Source organism: Salvelinus alpinus, chromosome 3 (assembly GCF_045679555.1).
Source record: "Salvelinus alpinus chromosome 3, SLU_Salpinus.1, whole genome shotgun sequence".
In the NCBI taxonomy this organism is placed as follows: Eukaryota; Metazoa; Chordata; class Actinopteri; order Salmoniformes; family Salmonidae; genus Salvelinus; species Salvelinus alpinus.
The window spans coordinates 3,791,128-3,811,819 of NC_092088.1; the positions used below are offsets into that span (position 1 = coordinate 3,791,128).

At 47.1% G+C, this 20,692-nt stretch overlaps 1 protein-coding gene across 1 annotated transcript in view; it reads left to right on the forward strand.

Annotated features, from left to right (window-relative positions):
• LOC139569928 (striatin-like) overlaps nt 1-20,692 on the forward strand; it is a 52,400-nt gene that overhangs the window by 12,006 nt on the left and 19,702 nt on the right. The window contains exons 2-8 of the mRNA XM_071391317.1: nt 8,211-8,314; nt 15,120-15,193; nt 15,792-15,870; nt 17,126-17,296; nt 18,303-18,429; nt 18,841-19,012; nt 20,343-20,453. Coding sequence (XP_071247418.1) covers nt 8,211-8,314; nt 15,120-15,193; nt 15,792-15,870; nt 17,126-17,296; nt 18,303-18,429; nt 18,841-19,012; nt 20,343-20,453 — 838 coding nt within the window. The remainder of the gene's footprint in view (nt 1-8,210; nt 8,315-15,119; nt 15,194-15,791; nt 15,871-17,125; nt 17,297-18,302; nt 18,430-18,840; nt 19,013-20,342; nt 20,454-20,692) is intronic.

Here is a 20,692-nt window from a genome sequence, read left to right on the forward strand (position 1 = left end):
ACTCTGGAGCTCTGTCAGGTTCTCTTGGTTTCATCAGACCAGAGAATCTGTGTTATTGTTGACCTCTAATTGCTACAGAAATGTTTTCGTACCCTTTCACAGATCTGTACGTCGACACAATCCTGTCTCTCTCGTGAAAGTGTATCCATCTCTGTCCAAGCCGGAAAGAACAGGCGCAATGGATTATGGTCATTGTAGTTAATTACCGTTTCTGCTCTGAACTAGGTTGAATATTTGCATAATAAACTACAACTCCCTTCAGCCCAGCATTCCACATAGTTCCTGTGAACGATTTTGATTTCTCTCTAGAGAAAGTGTTGGGCTCACAAAAAACAAAACAAAATGTTATTCAAGTAATTGAACCGACGTCTGTCATCGGTTGTTTTAATATGCGAGAATAGACATGTTGTGTTTCCTGTTATCTCTGATGTTGCTGTTCTAGCCAGCCCCATTTTTGTTAACCGCTCAGCACCACTTGATAGTAGACTGTCGCAGTGTAACATCGTAATTTACCACTTTTTAAAAGACCTTCCGCTTGAAAAACAAGTCCAAAAGTACATTTTGTCCCTCTTTAGATGCCGTAGCCAGTATACACTTCCTCCAAATAGTCAGAATTAGTCTAAGAACTCAAGAAATGCCATTTAATTTAGATGTTTTTGCCGAGGAGATCTTAGTCGCACAATTTTACATTTTAAGTTGTTTGATTCAGTATTTATCAAGTGCCCAAAAAATGTGTGTGAAAGCGAGTTGTCTCTTGTTGAAGGGGAAACATTTAATTGAAGAATCCGTGCCGTTGACCAATCACCAAGGAAGGGGCGTGGACTTGAGCTACCAAACTTGGCCTTTCCTCTGGTCTGGGGGGGGGGGGGGGGGGGGGGTGTTCAGTGTTCACCCGCAGCCAAAGACCAAAACGTCACCAAGTGCGTAATATTACGATGACACTAACTGTTCGGGATAGGAAGCATGCAGATGCTTTAAGATACCGTTGACCTTCTCCTCCTGTCAAATGAGGACCGCTGACCGATATGAGTTCTCCTGGCAGAAAGACCCCCCCCTTCCCCTTCCTTCAGACTGGGGATTGAACAGACATATGGCTGACGAGGTCAGAGGGACGCAGAGTTGCAGCACATGGTCGGGGCCCTTAGGAAGAGCGGAAGAGAAACCTAGAGGGGAAGTTCTACTGGGTCAGATCCACTACAGGGTTGATGTTGAACCAGCCTGACTGGATCAGTGCCTCCCTGGCTCTGGTCCACACTAGTCAGTGTAACTGTACCTCATCAATCAGTGCCGGGGAGAGCTCTGTCCTAATCACAGGTCGTCCTCATTCTGCATGTCTTTCTGCTGTGTTGGCTACGACACAAAGTCTAAAATAAATATACTCGAGGAATCAGTGGTTCTTCCTAATCTGACAGAAAGCCAACAACGTCTTGTCAGGGCTTGGTGTTTCCTGTTATCTCTGATGTTGCTGTTCTAGCCAGTCTGTACTGTCCTGGTTAAAGGACTACGGCTCCTGTTTTGCTTCTGCTCTTATCTGTTTACTGATAGGAATGGAATGTGTGGAATGTACGTGGCTCGTTATCAGGTGAGGCATCTGTGGTATTCTATGGGTTGTGGTGTAACTGACAGACAGGCTAGATAACAGCTAACCCTGTGTTCACTATTCACAGAGACAGGCTAGATAACAGCTAACCCTGTGTTCACTATTCACAGAGACAGGCTAGGTCACAGCTAACCCTGTGTTCACTATTCACAGAGACAGGCTAGATAACAGCTAACCCTGTGTTCACTATTCACAGAGACATGCTAGATAACAGCTAACCCTGTGTTCACTATTCACAGAGACAGGCTAGATAACAGCTAACCCTGTGTTCACTATTCACAGAGACAGGCTAGATAACAGCTAACCCTGTGTTCACTATTCACAGAGACAGGCTAGATAACAGCTAACCCTGTGTTCACTATTCTCAGAGACATGCTAGATAACAGCTAACCCTGTGTTCACTATTCACAGAGACGGGCTAGGTAACAGCTAACCCTGTGTTCACTATTCACAGAGACAGGCTAGGTCACAGCTTACCCTGTGTTCACTATTCACAGAGACAGGCTAGGTAACAGCTAACCCCGTGTTCACTATTCAGAGAGACAGGCTAGGTAACAGCTAACCCTGTGTTCACTATTCAGAGACAGGCTAGATAACAGCTAACCCTGTGTTCACTATTCAGAGACAGGCTAGATAACAGCTAACCCCGTGTTCACTATTCAGAGACAGGCTAGATAACAGCTAACCCTGTGTTCACTATTCACAGAGAGAGAGGGTTATTTGCATGGTAAATATTAGGCTTCAGCCTTTGTGTTTCACCGCTACAGGGGGACAAGTCAACAACACCAGCATAAGAAAGGAGACCGATGTAAGTCCTGTGTGTGTGTGTTTTGTATCTGTGTGTAATTCTAGGTGCGTAGTTGGAGTGAGTGAGTGGATGGAGTGAGCTCAGCCTGTATCTGACTTAGACTGTCCAGTGAGAGAGAGGTGCTGGGCCTTGGTGTTTTTTAACACAGTTGTCTGTGTCTCTGTGTGTCAGCCCTAAATGGGTTCATTGTGTTCGACGCCTCTGTGATGACGCAGAACTAGATGAGAGGAAAACATGTCTGGAATGTACAACACACTACTCAACCTAGCTGGGATCCTATCTGATAGAAACTAACGTTACTCAACCTAGCTGGGATCCTATCTGATAGAAACTAACGTTACTCAACCTAGCTGGGATCCTATCTGATAGAAACTAACGTTACTCAACCTAGCTGGGATCCTATCTGATAGAAACTAACGTTACTCAACCTACCTGGGATCCTGTCTGATAGAAACTAACGTTACTCAACCTAGCTGGGATCCTATCTGATAGAAACTAATGTTACTCAACCTACCTGGGATCCTGTCTGATAGAAACTAATGTTACTCAACCTAGCTGGGATCCTGTCTGTTTTCTTATAAGGTGTTGTGCGAGTCAGAGGTACACATTGTCTCTACCTACTTAGTACCCATATAGCTACCTACCCCTCTACTACTTAGTACCATATAGCTACCTACCCCTCTACCTACTTAGGTCCCACAGTTGACAGTGCATGTCACAGACCAAACCAAGCCAAGGAATTGTCCATAGAGCTCCGAGACAGGATTGTGTCGAGGCACCAAAAAATGTCTGCAGCATTGAAGATCCCCAAAAACACAGTGTCCGCCATCATTGTTAAATGGAATGAGTTTGGAACCACCAAGACTATTCCTAGAGCTGGCGACCCTGCCAAACTGAGCAATGGGGGGAGAAGGGCCTTGGTCAGGGAGGTGACCAAGAACCCGATGGTCACTCTGACAGCTCCAGCGTTCCTCTGTGGAGATGGGAGAACCTTCCAGAAGGACAACCATCTCTGCAGCACTCCACCAATCAGGCCTTTATGACAGAGTGGCCAGACGGAAGCCACGCCTCAGTAAAAGGCACATGACAGCCTGCTTAGAGTTTGCCAAAAGGCACCTAAAGTACTCTGACCGTGAAAAACAAGATTCTGTGGTCTGACGAAACCAAGATTGAACTCTTTGGCCTTAATGCCAAGTATCACGTCTGGAGGAAACCACGCATCGCTCATCACCTGGCCAACACCATCCCTACGGTGAAGCTTGGTGGTGGCAGCATCATGCTGTGGGGGATGCTTTTCAGCGGCAGGGACTGGGAGACGAGTCAGGATTGAGGGAAAGATGAACTGAGCAAAGTACAGAAAGATCATTGATGAAAACCTGTTTGAGTGCTCAGGACCTCAGACTGGGGTGAAGGTTCAGATTCTAACAGTCCCTAAGTACACAGCCAAGACAACGCAGGAGTGGCTTCGGGACAAGTCTTTGAATGTCCTTGAGTGGCCCAGCCAGAGCTCCGACTTGAACCCAATGTCCATTATGGGGTATTTTGTGTAGATTGAGGGGGGGGAAACCATTTCATCCATTTTAGAATAAGCTACCTACCATTCTACCTACCACTCTACCTACCATTCTACCTACGCTATCCCATCTTCACCCCTTAATAACCCCCCCAAGCTTTCGTCTAATGCAACCATTTAACGTCAGTGCGCTGAGACTGGGAGCGGGGTGAGAATGGGAGACCCTTATCCTCTGCCCTGATAAAGCAGCTAGCCAGTCAGACAGCCAGTCAGCCAGCCGGAGTGAGGCCTGTAATGTTGGTAATAACTCTTCCTGTTTCTTTTTATGGCCCAGTTGACTCCTAGCAGCATTCCAGCTAAGGTTAATGTTAGATTGAGGAGGGAGGGATGGAGAGCCAAAGACAGTCATTTTCTGAACAGCTCTCTTGCTTCTATCTTCTCCTCTCTCCATAGTCCCCGACTATCTCTGTGACTGGACTCTGGAGGACACTGGGGAGGGATGAAGGGATGCTGAGCCAAATTAATTCTCTAAAGAGCTGTCCTCTCTTCACAACCTAATCCTCTTCGTCTGTCTTCACCCCTCTCCTCCTAGAGGTCACTGGAGGACTGGCCAGGACACCAGTGGCCTGTTTTAGCCACATCAGAATATAATCTTATAGGGACAGTCTCTACAACCTCTGTGAAAGCATTTTGGCACTGCTCAACCTGGCATCCTGAATGTAGATTTAGATTGCATGTCTGTCTGTGGACTTCAGGTGTGTGTGTGTGTTTCTCAGAGGAGTTTGGATAAAGCATAAAGACTAATTTCCGTTTCCCTGCAACAATGGACATTAATGAAGAAAAATACAATTACTTTAATGTCTGATTATTTATGTGGATTAATTTTAGGGACCTCTAAAATATTTTTTTGCCTGATTTTTGTTTTCTCCATTTGTATTTTTTCCAGATTTTCGCTCTCAAAATCTATATATATATATATTTTTTAACATACCATTTTTGTTATTCCCATAGCGATGCTTAAACCACACCAGGAGACCGCTTTAAGGAAAAATTAAGACATTTGAGTATTTTCGGGGTGTAGTTACCCTTTAAAGCATGTGTGCACCAGCGAGAGAACATTGTTTAGCGACGTTTCTGTAGCACTCGAGATGGAGAGACCCTGTCCGGGTTTTGGAGGATGTGTTTATATAGAGGGATGTTGTGGGACTGTTTTGGAGGATGGTGGGTGGATGTGAAATGAAGCTCACATTTATTTAAATCCGGTTGAAGCAGCTGTGACTCATTGTTGCAGACATCAACAGTGCTGCTTTCAAAGAGAAACTCTCTCTCTCTCTCTCTCGAGAATGAATTATCCTTCTTGATTGTCTCGCTGTCCCAGATTCTGTGGTGCCCACTTGCTACGGACTAAAGATAGACAGTTGTGTTCTGGTTGGGTTCATCTCCTGATTGTAGACTGTTTCCTGTTTAACGGTGTTATGCTGTAAGGTGTTGAGTCTCCCCTGATGGTAGGACTAGAAGACTGTGTTTCTCTAGGCTATTGTCTAATGTTGTCTGTCTATTTTTATATTAAAATATTATTTATATATAATTATTATTATTAATAATAATTAATTATTAATTATTTATATATAATATTGCCTGTCTAATGTGCTGAACCGTGTGTATATACAGTTGAAGTCAGAGGTTTATATACACCTTAGCCAAATACATTTAAACTCAGTTTTTAATCCCAGTAAAAATTCCCTGTCTTAGGTCAGTCAGGATCACCACTTTATTTTAATAATGTGAAATGTCAGAATAATAGTAGAGTGATTTATTTCAGCTTTTATTTCTTTCATCACATTCCCAGTGGGTCAGAAGTTTACATACACTCAATTAGTATTTGGTAGAATTGCCTCTAAATTGTTTAACTTCGGTCAAACATTTTGGGTAGCCTTCCACGAGCTTCCCACAATAAGTTGGGTAAAGTTTGGCCCATTCATCCTGACAGAGATGGTGTAACTGAGTCAGGTTTGTAGGCCTCCTTGCTCGCACACGCTTTTTCAGTTCTGCCCACACATTTTCTATGGGATTGAGGTCAGGGCTTTGTGATGGCCACTCCAATACCTTGACTTTGTTGTCCTTAAGCCATTTTGCCACAACTTTGGAGGTATGCTTGGGGTCATTGTTCATTTGGAAGACCCATTTGCGACCAAGCTTTAACTTCCTGACTGATGTCTTGAGATGTTGCTTCAATATATTCACATCATTTTCCTGCCTCATGATGCCATCTATTTTGTGAAGTGCACCAGTCCCTCCTGCAGCAAAGCACCCCCACAACATGATGCTGCCTCCCCCGTCCTTCACAGTTGGGAGGGTGTTCTTCGGCTTGCAAGCCTCCCCCTTTTTCCTCCAAACATAATGATGGTCATTATAGCCAAACAGTTATATTTTTGTTTCATCAGACCAGAGGACATTTCTCCAAAAAGTATGATCTTTGTCCCCATGTGCAGTTGCAAACCGTAGTCTGGCTTTATTATGGCTGTTTTGGAGCAGTGGTTTCTTCCTTGCTGAGCGGCTTTTCAGGTTATGTCGATATAGGACTCGTTTTACTGTGTATATAGATACGTTTGTACCTGTTTCCTCCAGCATCTTCACAAGGTCCGTTGCTGTTGTTCTGGGATTGATTTGCACTTTTCGCACCAAAGTACGTTAGTCTCTAGGAGACAGAACGCGTCTCTTTCCTGAGCGGTATGACGGCTGCGTGGTCCCATGGTGTACAGATGAACGTGGTACCTTCATCCGTCTGACAGCGCGAGAACTACTGCTACAGTACAGCTCCTCAAACCGTTTGTTCGTTGCTGCTGGAGTGCACCGTGTGCTTTCATAAGTGTTAACTGTTTTGATCACCGTTTTTTTTTTAAAGAGGTACTATTTTTATTTTCTCAGCCGGTAATTGAAGAGCGCTTCCCATTCGTCGTTCAAGCAAACGGTATAGGCAGTCTTCAGCGCATCGTCACACATTTTGCAATGAGTTGGAGGTAGTTTGCGTTTATGAAAACGATTGTTTGACACTTGAGAATTTTACTTCATATTAATATAAAATTTTATTTATTACATGCGGTGTAGACCGTGAAATGCTTACTTAAAAGTCTTTAACCAATAACGCAGTTTATTTTTAAAGTAAGAAAATATTTTGCTAACAATAAATACAATTTTCTTTTACCAAAGTATATATATTTTTTTAAAGTAACATAAACACGGCTATATACAGGGGTACTGGTACCGAGTCAATGTGTGAGGGTACAGGTTAGTTGAGCTGATATGTAGGTAGAGGTAACTGTATAGATAATAAACAGAGTAGCCACAGAATATAAAAGGTGGTGAATGCAAATAGTCCAGGTAGCCATGCCTTGCCTTGCTTCTCAAAGTAGCCTAGCCAAAATCTGTCGAAGAGACACTGGCGGAGGGGTGAAGGAGAGAGGGAGGTAGAGATGGAGAGAGCTGGGATAAGATAATGAATTGTACAGTTTCTCTTGCGTACCGTGATATATTTATGTTTTGATGTTTTAGCCCCTTTTTGGTTTTCTTTGCAAGTTACGTTTCCCAGCCAGTTGTGTGGGGTTACATTAGACACTCTATATCAACAAGTACAAAGCCAAAGTATTCTGCGCATCCCAGAGCTGGAATATTTCTGACGTTGGCCTGGCAATCTCCCACCAAGACTGCCAGGCCTCGAACATCAACACAACATGAATCACTACTAGAGACAGAGGGCATTCCTCTAGAATGTGTTCTGTTTCCCCGGCGCTTCTGTTTCCCCGGCGCTTCTGTTTCCCCGGCGCTTCTGTTTCCCCGGCGCTTCTGTTTCCCCGGCGCTTCTGTTTCCCCGGCGCTTCTGTTTCCCCCGCGCTTCTGTTTCCCCGGCGCTTCTGTTTCCCCGGCGCTTCTGTTTCCCCCGCGCTTCTGGTTTCCCCCGCGCTTCTGGTTTCCCCCGCGCTTCTGGTTTTCCCCGCGCTTCTGGTTTTCCCCGCGCTTCTGTTTCCCGGCGTTCTCCTAAGACTAACAATTACGTGATCTAGATTCTGAGCAATATTATCTCGGACACAGAAATATATCCAAGTTAATGCAGGTAATTGACATGCGAACGATGCTGATGAAACAGTTTGTCTGCTGAATGTATTGTTGTTGATTTGTGATGCGTTTTCCCTCTCTAGGCCCAGATAGACTTCCTGCGAGGCCAGAGGAAAGCTCTGATCGTGTATAGTTGATACTGTCTGTTAATAGCGTGGGATGTGTTTCTCCTCCAGGCTCAGATTGCGTTCCTCCAGGGAGAGAGAAAAGGACAGGAGAACCTGAAGAAGGACCTGGTTAGGAGAATCAAGATGCTGGAATACGCTCTCAAACAGGAGAGGTAAGTTACAGACCCCAGTGAACAACTGTGGTCACAGTTGATATGCAAACTGTATTCAAGTGTCAAACTCCGGTGATATGTGAGACAATTCCGATGCTAGCTAATAAACATATATAGATGACATTTGATTTTTAGCGGTGGCAAATGGGAATATGACGTTCAAAGTGGCTCTGACTCATAGTGAGGAGCCTATTAAAACGTAGCTAGCTAGCTTTATAAAGATATTTTGTGGAATTCAGGAAATCTAAAAGAATAAATGACCGAGCTATAAATCCAGCTTGCCAGATATGGGTAACTGTCAGGGATATAGATCCCGGATTCAAGCGTTTAAGATGCCACTGCATCGGTCGGCGGGCCCCAAACGGATCCAAATGCAAAAAAAAATACATTAAAACGTTACAAATTGCAGATTCACATTTTGTTTTGCTCATATTACTTTATCTACCTAAATTAACTCATATTTTGTGACAACTGAGGTGTCTTCTCCTTCAGTGTGGAACTTCATGTCACGGTGTGTTGACAGTCATTGATCTACTGTCGTTTTGCTAAACAACCCCAGCAGTATGTGGACACCCCTTCAAAGTAGTGGATTCGGCTATTTCAGCCACATCTGTAGCTGACAGGTGTATAAAATCAAACACACAGACATGCAATCTCCATAGACAAACATTGGCAGTAGAATGGCCTTACTGGAGAGCTAAGTGACTTTCAACGTGGCACCGTCATAGGATGCCGTCTTTCCAACAAGTCAGTTTGTCAGTTTGCTAGAGCTGCCCCGGTCAACTGTAAGTCCTGTTATTGTGAAGGGCAAGCGTCTAGGAGCAACAACGGCTCGGCCACAAAGTGGTAGGCCACACAAGCTCACAGAACGGGACCGCCGAGTGCTGAAGCACTTGAAATTCATGTTACCTCATTAGGCTAGCTATAGCTAGCAACCTGGGGCGCTTTCAGCAGGACGTAACGTTTCGTAACAATCTGATAGAAATACGCTATGTAGAACAAACACACCTCTGACATGTTGAATAATGTTATCTCTATTCAATGTCTATCTGCAACATTCAAGAATGTTTTGCATCTGAATGTAACCCTGGTAACATTACCAGTAGACTGCTGAATGTAACCCTGGTAACATTACCGGTAGACTGCTGAATGTCACCCTGGTAACATTACCAGTAGACTGCTGAATGTAACCCTGGTAACATTACCAGTAGACTGCTGAATGTAACCCTGGTAACATTACCGGTAGACTGCTGAATGTCACCCTGGTAACATTACCGGTAGACTGCTGAATGTCACCCTGGTAACATTACCGGTAGACTGCTGAATGTCACCCTGGTAACATTACCGGTAGACTGCTGAATGTCACCCTGGTAACATTACCGGTAGACTGCTGAACGTCACCCCGGTAACATTACCGGTAGACTGCTGAACGTCACCCCGGTAACATTACCGGTAGACTGCTGAATGTCACCCCGGTAACATTACCGGTAGACTGCTGAATGTCACCCCGGTAACATTACCGGTAGACTGCTGAATGTCACCCTGGTAACATTACTAGTAGACTGCTGAATGTAACCCTGGTAACATTACCGGTAGACTGCTGAATGTAACCCTGGTAACATTACCAGTAGACTGCTGAATGTAACCCTGGTAACATTACCAGTAGACTGCTGAATGTAACCCTGGTAACTCTCCCCTCTGTGTCTGACTGGGTCAGTAACCCCTCTGTGTCTGACTGGGTCAGTAACCCCTCTGTGTCTGACTGGGTCAGTAACCCCTCTGTGTCTGACTGGGTCAGTAACCCCTCTGTGTCTGACTGGGTCAGTAACCCCTCTGTGTCTGACTGGGTCAGTTACCCCTCTGTGTCTGACTGGGTCAGTAACCCCTCTGTGTCTGACTGGGTCAGTAACTATTTTGAGTAACTTTATTCTCTCTGCTTGTATCAGTTTGTTGTGTGTAATATTTATGGTGGCTGAATTAGGAAGTTACATGGCCTGATAATTGTTACATAATATTATTCTTGTATATATTTTTGCTGTTGGGAAGAGAATAATATGCTATGCAAAACAATATGTTGGTAGGACAAGGCCATATATACACTGAGGGGACAAAACATGAAGCACACCTGTTCTTTCCATGACACAGACTGACCAGGTGAGTCCAGGTGAAAGTTATGATCCCTCACCTGTTAAATCGTCTTCGATCAGTGTAGATGAAGGGGAGGAGTCTGGCTAAAGAAGGATTTTTTTTTAAGCCTTGAGACAACTGAGACGTGGATTCAGATGTGATGTGACCAAAATGAAAGGGTGCTTAGTTTACCAAAACAGCGGGCCATTTTTAGCCATTTTGACAATAACAAGACTAAGTAATTAAGTGAATTTTAAAGTGTGCCAAAATGAACGCTGCGTTGGACATGAGGCGAGCGCAAGCCGGTCAGGATAGCAGTTATCCTTGATTTCAGGAGACTCATTCCCTCAATGGCTGATGGGTAATGCTGGACACGGATGGCTGTAGTGTAGCAGGGCCATTTACACATCGCAGAGCATGTGTACCCTGCATCATCACATGAACCTTTGACCTTTTCACATGAATTCACCACACTGATAAAGACAGAGGGTCTGACATCCAAAAGTCTTCCCGTGAACAAGGCAGATAACCCACTGTTCCCCGGTAGGCCGTCATTGAAAATAAGAATTTGTTCTTTACTGACTTGCCCAGTTAAATAAAGGTTAAATAAAGGTTAAGTAAACATGACCGTGAAACTTAAACACAGCAGAAAATCCGAGGGTCTACGATGACAGATGACACAAGGGGAAAAGACACTCCCCTGGTGTTGTGATGTCTGTACAGAGGACGGATGTTGGCAGGATGGATCTGTTCTGTATGGTGTCTGGTTACTGATGACACGGTCCTGTCCTGGAGCGGTTTCTGTCTGTCTTTCCCTGGGGGAAACCCAGGCGTGACAAGGTCACAGCCCTACTGCTCTCTTGAGTGTTTCTGTTCTCTACTCCTGTCCTTTCCTGGAGCGGTTTCTGTCTGTCTTTCCCTGGGGGATCATTCATCCCCTTGTGTTCCAGGAAAAGCAGCAGAATAATTTTAGACTCCTCTTTCTGAGTCTTTTCACCAACACCATGGTGTCAGCTCTGTGACTGCAACAGCAGGTCCCCATGGTAACAACAATGACACGCTCCCTCCGCATGGTCGCTCTGCCTCTGGAACAGGATGTAGAGATGATGTCATTTATATCCCCCCCTCTTTTTTTTTATCCCTCTTTCTCCTCCTTCTCCTCTCTCTCCCCTTTCTCCTCTTTCTCCTCTCCTCTCTCTCCTCTCTCTCCCCTTTCTCCTCTTTCTTTCCCCTCTCTTCTCTGTCGCCTCTCTCCTCTCTCTCCTCTTTCTCCTCTCTCGCCCGCCCCCTCCCTTTTCCTTTCTTCTTGAGCCAATCAGATGTGCCTAGACCTACTGTTAAGTTAGCATGTTGTTAGCCATCTAGGTAACATGACTGAACGTTGTTTGTTGTCAAACCAATAATTAGCAACCCGGGATTAGTTTAAAACAGCCTGCGACATGATTTGTGAAAGTATATAAAATCTGTGCAAATCCCGATTTTAAAACGGAAAATGCCATCTCTGGTAATATATGGGTCCTGTTTTCTTACCTCTGGTAACATATGGGTCCTGTTTTTACCTATGGCGACCTATGGGTCCTGTTTTTACTTCTGGCGACATATGAGGCCTGATTTTTACCCCTGGCGACATATGAGGCCTGATTTTTACCTCTGGCGACATATGAGGCCTGATTTTTACCTCTGGCGACATACGGGTCCTGATTTTACCTCTGGCGACATACGGGTCCTGTTTTTACCTCTGGCGACATACGGGTCCTGTTTTTACCTCTGGCGACATACGGGTCCTGTTTTTACCTCTGGCGACATACGGGTCCTGTTTTTACCTCTGGCGACATACGGGTCCTGTTTTTACCTCTGGCGACATACGGGTCCTGTTTTTACCTCTGGCGACATACGGGTCCTGTTTTTACCTCTGGCGACATACGGGTCCTGTTTTTACCTCTGGCGACATACGGGTCCTGTTTTTACCTCTGGCGACATACGGGTCCTGTTTTTACCTCTGGCGACATACGGGTCCTGTTTTTACCTCTGGCGACATACGGGTCCTGTTTTTACCTCTGGCGACATACGGGTCCTGTTTTTACCTCTGGCGACATACGGGTCCTGTTTTTACCTCTGGCGACATACGGGTCCTGTTTTTACCTCTGGCGACATACGGGTCCTGTTTTTACCTCTGGCGACATACGGGTCCTGTTTTTACCTCTGGCGACATACGGGTCCTGTTTTTACCTCTGGCGACATACGGGTCCTGTTTTTACCTCTGGCGACATACGGGTCCTGTTTTTACCTCTGGCGACATACGGGTCCTGTTTTTACCTCTGGCGACATACGGGTCCTGTTTTTACCTCTGGCGACATACGGGTCCTGTTTTTACCTCTGGCGACATACGGGTCCTGTTTTTACCTCTGGCGACATACGGGTCCTGTTTTTACCTCTGGCGACATACGGGTCCTGTTTTTACCTCTGGCGACATACGGGTCCTGTTTTTACCTCTGGCGACATACGGGTCCTGTTTTTACCTCTGGCGACATACGGGTCCTGTTTTTACCTCTGGCGACATACGGGTCCTGTTTTTACCTCTGGCGACATACGGGTCCTGTTTTTACCTCTGGCGACATACGGGTCCTGTTTTTACCTCTGGCGACATACGGGTCCTGTTTTTACCTCTGGCGACATACGGGTCCTGTTTTTTACACACAATGAATTCTCATAAATGACCATTTGTCCAAGAAATATGCTTTAAATGTTGATTTTCTTACATTGTGACGTTAATGACATCATAAAATGGCCGCTAGTGTCCAGTTAAGAGATTCCTATTTATTGATTATTTGATATCGGTGGAATTATCGGACAATACCAGTATAGCGATAAAAGGCCAATATCAGCAGATCATATCCAGTGACCCGATATATCAGGTGGGCTCTAAGCATGATGGGATGTTAATTGCTTAATTACCTCAGGAACCACACCTGTGTGGAAGCACCTGCTTTCAAATACACTTTTGTTTCCCTCATTTACTCAAGTGTTTCCATTATTTTGTCAGTTACCTTCTATATCCACCCCGTGGCAATAGAACAGTTTCCAGGATTTTTTCTGAGATGATGCCAGGGCTCTTCTACCCACACAATAAACCTTCCTGGATAATATGTCTAGTTGAGACAGTAGAACACAGTGCTGGATGCTTGTTACGTTCCAACCCCAGAACCTGGCATCTAGTCTAATGAACTATGTGCTTTTGAACAGCAGGGGTTTCTTAATCTTTCCCCGGCGTCTGGGTGCATCAGTCTTCTGTTTTTTGTTGTGTCTCCTTTGAGAGCAGACAATCAGATTCCTTCCTCTTCCTGCTCTTCCTGCCGGGAAGCAGCAGCAGCATCATCATCATTAACAGAGGGACATGTATTTCTCTTGTTTAATTTCAGTAACGCTATCGTCTCAGCCTCTCTGGGATTTGAGTTGGGAACGACACCGGAATCGGAAAAGCGACGTCATACGCTTCGCCTTCAGTATCGGGTTACTCATCGTGTGGGTTTCCCTGGTTGCTTGGCAACGGGTCATTCCTATCTTGAAATATCAGGATGAGCCCTCAGAAAACAGGATGTTACCAATTTTAACAGGGACATGTTGGTCCCAACCTAACTAGGTTTCCCATCCAATTGGATAAAGATTTACATTTGAATATTCTAAAATCTGGCATTAAAATAATATTTTCCCACTAGAGATATAGGATGTTTACATCAATTGACTTGTTGCAGATAAAAAGCTCTACATAATGACGTAGTGCACATAAAAATACCCTTTTCGGGTTAAATTCCCATTTAATAAAAAATACACATGTTTTTTGAAAGGGTTTCCATCACATTTTAAACTGATGGTTTTGTCACCATTCTGGTCTTGGTCCGTGTGCTCTAGCCAACAGCTGTGATGCAGTGTGGGTAGGCTATATTCTCTCTCTCGTCTACTACATGATGACATTATTATAGACGAGAGAGAGAATATTTGTCCAACGGCAGTCGAGCATCATGTCACCAGAATAAGACCCCAGATATGATTATAAAGGAGCATCAAGATCATCACCAGGCTCTTTCACCCCCCTGTGAAGTTCATCACAACTGATTTCATCAGTAGTTTAATAAACTGCATGGTTTCCTGAGTCCTAGTGGGACGACCACACAACAGATCATCACCGTGACCTTTCACCCCCCTGTGAAGTTCATCAGTAGTTTAATAAACTGCATGGTTTCCTGAGTCCTAGTGGGACGACCACACAACAGATCACCGTGACCTTTCACCCCTCTGTGAAGTTCATCAGTAGTTTAATAAACTGCATGGTTTCCTGAGTCCTAGTGGGACGACCACACAACAGATCATCACATGACTCCAAGTTTACTTCCATGTGATGTTTATTATAATCAATATTTGCGCTTAAAGGCCTTTCCAACGCCGTTTCTCGCATCATTTTACCGACATAAAAAGAATCCACCCACCTTGTGTAGCGAATTTTGTTTTGTGGAACAATTTGCGGTTTCCATCGGGCCTGTCGTGACCTTTATCCGACATGTACATTGCTCGCATTAAAAGGTTGGATGAAAACCTGGTTATTGAAGTATGGATAGATTTATCTCAGTCATAATCATAGATCATTATCTTTTCACCCAGTTATTTCTGCTTTCTCTTCAAGGGCCAAGTACCACAAGTTAAAATATGGAACAGAGTTGAACCAAGGAGACATGAAACCTCCCAGCTATGACTCTGGTAAGACTGACTGACACACACAGAGTGACACACACACACACACACACACACGCTGGCTGACTGACACACACACACACACACGCTGACACACACACACACACACACACACGCTGACACACACACACACACACACACGCTGGCTGGCTGACACACACACACGCACACACACGCGCTGGCTGACACACACTGACACACACGCTGGCTGACTGACTGACTGACTGACACACACACACACACACACACACACGCTGACTGACTGACACACACACACACACACACACACACACACACACACAGGCTGACTGACACACACACACACACACACACACACACACACACACACACACACACACACACACACACACGCTGACTGACTGACTGACACACTGACTGACTGACTGACACACTGACTGACTGACACACACACACACACACACATGCTGGCTGACTGACACACACACGCTGGCTGACTCACACACACACACACACACACACACACACACACTGGCTGACTGACTGACACACACTGACTGACTGACACACACTGACTGACTGACTGCCCAATTTTATTTACAGACAAAATACTTTTTCTCCCCAGATGCGGTGAATGAGAATGAGACCCCTGGCTCCCTGAACAACCAGTTGTCCTGGAAACAAGGACGACAGCTCCTCAGACAGTGAGTTACTATACTATACCACTAACCCTGGAAACAAGGTCACCAGCTCCTCAGACAGTGAGTTACTATACTATACCACTAACCCTGGAAACAAGGTCACCAGCTCCCCAGACAGTGAGTTACTATACTATACCACTAACCCTGGAAACAAGGTCACCAGCTCCTCAGACAGTGAGTTACTATACTATACCACTAACCCTGGAAACAAGGTCACCAGCTCCTCAGACAGTGAGTTACTATACTATACCACTAACCCTGGAAACAAGGTCACCAGCTCCTCAGACAGTGAGTTACTATACTATACCACTAACCCTGGAAACAAGGTCACCAGCTCCTCAGACAGTGAGTTACTATACTATACCACTAACCCTGGAAACAAGGTCACCAGCTCCTCAGACAGATGGACTGGTGCTGCTGTACCTCCTGCCAGACAGATGGACTGGTACTGCTCGACCAAGCTGCTCTGGGACAGTGAAAACATGGGCAACAGCTCCCTCTCATGGACAGTACTGATCATTACTACTACTACTACCCATACACCACCAGCAGCATACCACCCTGCATCCCACTGCTGGCTGGCTTCTGAAGCCAAGCAGGGTTGGTCCTGGTCCCTGGATGGGAGACCAGATGCTGCTGGAAGTGGTGTTGGAGGGCCAGTAGGAGGCACTCTTTCCTCTGGTCTAAAAAAAAATATCCCAATGCCCCAGGGCAGTGATTGGGGACATTGCCCGGTGTAGGGTGCTGTCTTTCGGATGGCACGTTAAACGTGTGTCCTGACTCTCTGTGGTCACTAAAGATCCCATGGTACTTATTGTAAGAGTAGGGGTGTCCTGGCTAAATTCCCAATCTGGCCCTCATACCATCACGGTCGCCTAATAATCCCACCTTCCAATTTAGCTCAATCATCCCCCTCCTCTCCCCTGTAACTTTTCCCCATGTCGTTGCTGTAAACGAGAACGTATTCTCAGTCAACTGACCTGGTAAAAATAACAGTAAAAACACCATTATGATAAGGATCCCTTTAACAGTACTGATCGTTTTTACTACCCATACTCCACCATGACAGACTGTAGGTCGTATCTGAGCTCATCCCTGTTTAATCAGTTAAAGATTGTTCTGATGTAACGTCACTCCTGTGATTTTTTTCAAATGGTAGACTCAGCAATATGTTGTGTGAAGCGATAGGCTTGTCTCGTCATTATTTGTTTCCGCAGCCTTTCTCCTGACAGCCCCCCCCCCCCCATTATGTGTCCAGGTATCTTCAGGAGGTGGGTTACACCGACACCATCTTGGATGTAAAGTCTCAGAGGGTGAAAACCCTGCTGGCTATGGCTGGAGACGGAGGGGGTAGACCTGGGGAGAGGACGGGGTCAGAGACCCCTCTGGTCAACGGGACAGACGGCGTACCTAAAGGCACTGGAGGACGGTGGGTATACAAAACTACACTCAACACAATGATAGAATTACTTGAAGGCATAAACACCTCAGAACAATAATGTGAATGTCCTTTCTAGGAATTCTATTTCTATGACCTAGTGAAACAGATCAGGATGGTGGATCAGGCTAGCTCCAGCCTGCTCACTGTTATCAGGCTAGCTCCAGCCTGCTTACTGTTATCAGGCTAGCTCCGGCCTGCTCGCGGTTGACAGGCTAGCTCCGGCCTGCTCGCGGTTGACAGGCTAGCTCCGGCCTGCTCGCGGTTGACAGGCTAGCTCCGGCCTGCTCGCGGTTGACAGGCTAGCTCCGGCCTGCTCGCGGTTGACAGGCTAGCTCCGGCCTGCTCGCGGTTGACAGGCTAGCTCCGGCCTGCTCGCGGTTGACAGGCTAGCTCCGGCCTGCTCGCGGTTGACAGGCTAGCTCCGGCCTGCTCGCGGTTGACAGGCTCGCTCCGGCCTGCTCGCGGTTGACAGGCTAGCTCCGGCCTGCTCGCGGTTCAGGCTGCTCCGGCCTGCTCGCGGTTGACAGGCTAGCTCCGGCCTGCTCGCGGTTGACAGGCTAGCTCCGGCCTGCTCGCGGTTGACAGGCTGCTCCGGCCTGCTCGCGGTTGACAGGCTCGCTCCGGCCTGCTCGCGGTTGACAGGCTCGCTCCGGCCTGCTCGCGGTTATCAGGCTAGCTCCGGCCTGCTCGCGGTTGACAGGCTCGCTCCGGCCTGCTCGCGGTTATCAGGCTAGCTCCGGCCTGCTCGCGGTTATCATTCAGAACACATTAAATAAATGTCGTGAATGTTTCTCCTGTGTCCGTTAACAAATGGCCTGAACAGACTCATCCATCATGCTGCTAATACTGTCCCAGATATGCTACGGTAGTGGAACAGACATGATGCCCAATCCCTCCCTCCCCTCCCTCCCTCTCTCCCCTCCCTCCCCTCCCTCCCTCTCTCCCTCCCTCCCTCCCTCGCTCACTCGCTCTCTCTGTGTGTGTGTGTGTGTAGGAAGACGGAGGTGTCAGAGTCCAGTGCTGTGCTGGACTCATTCAGGTTCTACTGTGATGAAGACGATGATGAAGATGGTGCAGGGTTGGATCTGACTATCATGGAACAGACAGGACCTACGGGGACCGTAAGGCACACGCGCTATATACACACACACACAAGCTATACACACACACACGCACACACTGTACACGCTATACACACACGCGCTATACACGCGCTATACACACACACTATACACGCTATACACATACACACAGGCGTGCATCATATACACACACACGCTATATATACACACACACACACACACACACACACTATACACGCACGCGCGCTATACACACACTATACACGCACGCGCGCTATACACACACACGCGCGCTATACACACACACACACACAGGCGTGCATCATACACACATTTAGCTAAATCCTTTTCCTTCTGAAGTTGATGATACCAGATCAGTCAGTTAAAATAACTGAGCTGACAATATCAGAACGTCTGTAACCAACAGTACAACATCCCTCTGTCCCCTAGATGGTGAGGAAGAAGCCACCATCGTCATCATCACCGGCCCTGTCCCTCAGTATGGACACTAGTGAGGACCCGGACGCAGAGGACGCACTGAAAGGCTTCGACTTCCTGTCTAGCCCTGACAATATGGACACATCGCCTGAGTCCCGCAGCGCTGGGGACGGGACTGACTGGGGTGGGTGAGAGGGGGGAGTGAGAGGGTGGGGTAGGGTGAGACAGGGGTGGGGTGGGTGAGAGGGGGGACAGGGTGAGACTGGTGGGGCTGGGTGAGAGGGTGGGGTAGGGTGAGACAGGGGTGGGGTGGGTGAGAGGGGGACAGGGTGGGGCTGGGTGAGAGGGTGGGGTAGGGTGAGACAGGGGTGGGATGGGTGAGAGGGGGGACAGGGTGAGACTGGTGGGGTGGGACAGGATGAGTGAGAGGGGGACAGGGTGAGACTGGTGGGGTGGGACAGGATGAGTGAGAGGGGGACAGGGTGGAGACTGGTGGGGTGGGACAGGATGAGTGAGAGGGGGACAGGGTGAGACTGGTGGGGTGGGACAGGATGAGTGGAGAGGGGGACAGGGTGAGACTGGTGGGGTGGGACAGGATGAGTGAGAGGGGGACAGGGTGAGACTGGTGGGGTGGGACAGGATGAGTGAGAGGGGGACAGGGTGAGACTGGTGGGGTGGGACAGGATGAGTGAGAGGGGGACAGGGTGAGACTGGTGGGGTGGGACAGGAGCAAAACTCTAAAGTTGAGTGAACTTCAATCTTGTGCGTATCTGTGAGGGCTGGTATTTGTCCTGGGGGAGCTGTGCGCCAGTCTTGGGGGGGGGGGGGGGAAGTAGTCTGGGGATCTGTGAGGAGTCTGGGGATCTGTGAGGTGTCTGGGGATCTGTGAGGAGTCTGGGGATCTGTGAGGTGTCTGAAGGGAATCTTCTTGATTCTCTTTGTGACTGACTGACTACACTACAGTTTGTCTCTTACCCCAAACCTGGAAAAACAAGTCTAGTTCCAAAATGGGGCTGTTGGTTAAATAAAAGTGTGTTGTGTCTTGTCATATAAAATGGTGATGCCCAACAACAGTATTAAAGACTGACTCTCTCTGGGGATTTCTACCAGAGAAATAAATGATTTCCACTTGAACTATCATCTCTGGGCTCAGTTAAAACACAACCGGCTGGCCTCCCGGGTGGCGCAGTGGTCTAGGGCACTGCATCGCAGTGCTAGCTGCGCCACCAGAGTCTCTGGGTTGGGTTGTGCTTCGGAGGACGCGTGGCTTTCGACCTTCGTCTCTCCCGAGCCCGTACGGGAGTTGTAGCGATGAGACAAGATAGTAATTACTAGCGATTGGATACCACGAAAATTGGGGAGAAAAGGGGTTAAAAAAAAATAAGAAAAAACACAACCGGCTGAGTGTTGTAGATACTGGAGGGACTTTTAAAGGCCTGAGAAAAACCTCCTGGATGTGGAAAGACATTGTGATATAGTCCGATCCTGAACAGGTCTGGTTTGTCCCTCTGTAGAGAAGGAGGAGCAGACTGCCATGTCAGAGGCCTGGGACGTGGACCAGGGTTTGATAACCAAACTCAAGGAGGAGTACAGGAAGGAGCGCAAGGGGAAGAAAGGGGGAAAGAGTAAGTTACCTCTCCTCCTCCCTGAACCTCTTCCCTGAACCTCTCCTCCTCCCTGAACCTCTCCTCCTCCCTGAACCTCTCCTCCTCCCTGAACCTCTCCTCCTCCCTGAACCTCTCCTCCTCCCTGAACCTCTCCTCTTCCCTGAACCTCTTCCCTGAACCTCTCCTCTTCCCTGAACCTCTTCCCTGAACCTCTTCCCTGAACCTCTTCCCTGAACCTCTTCCCTGAACCTCTTCCC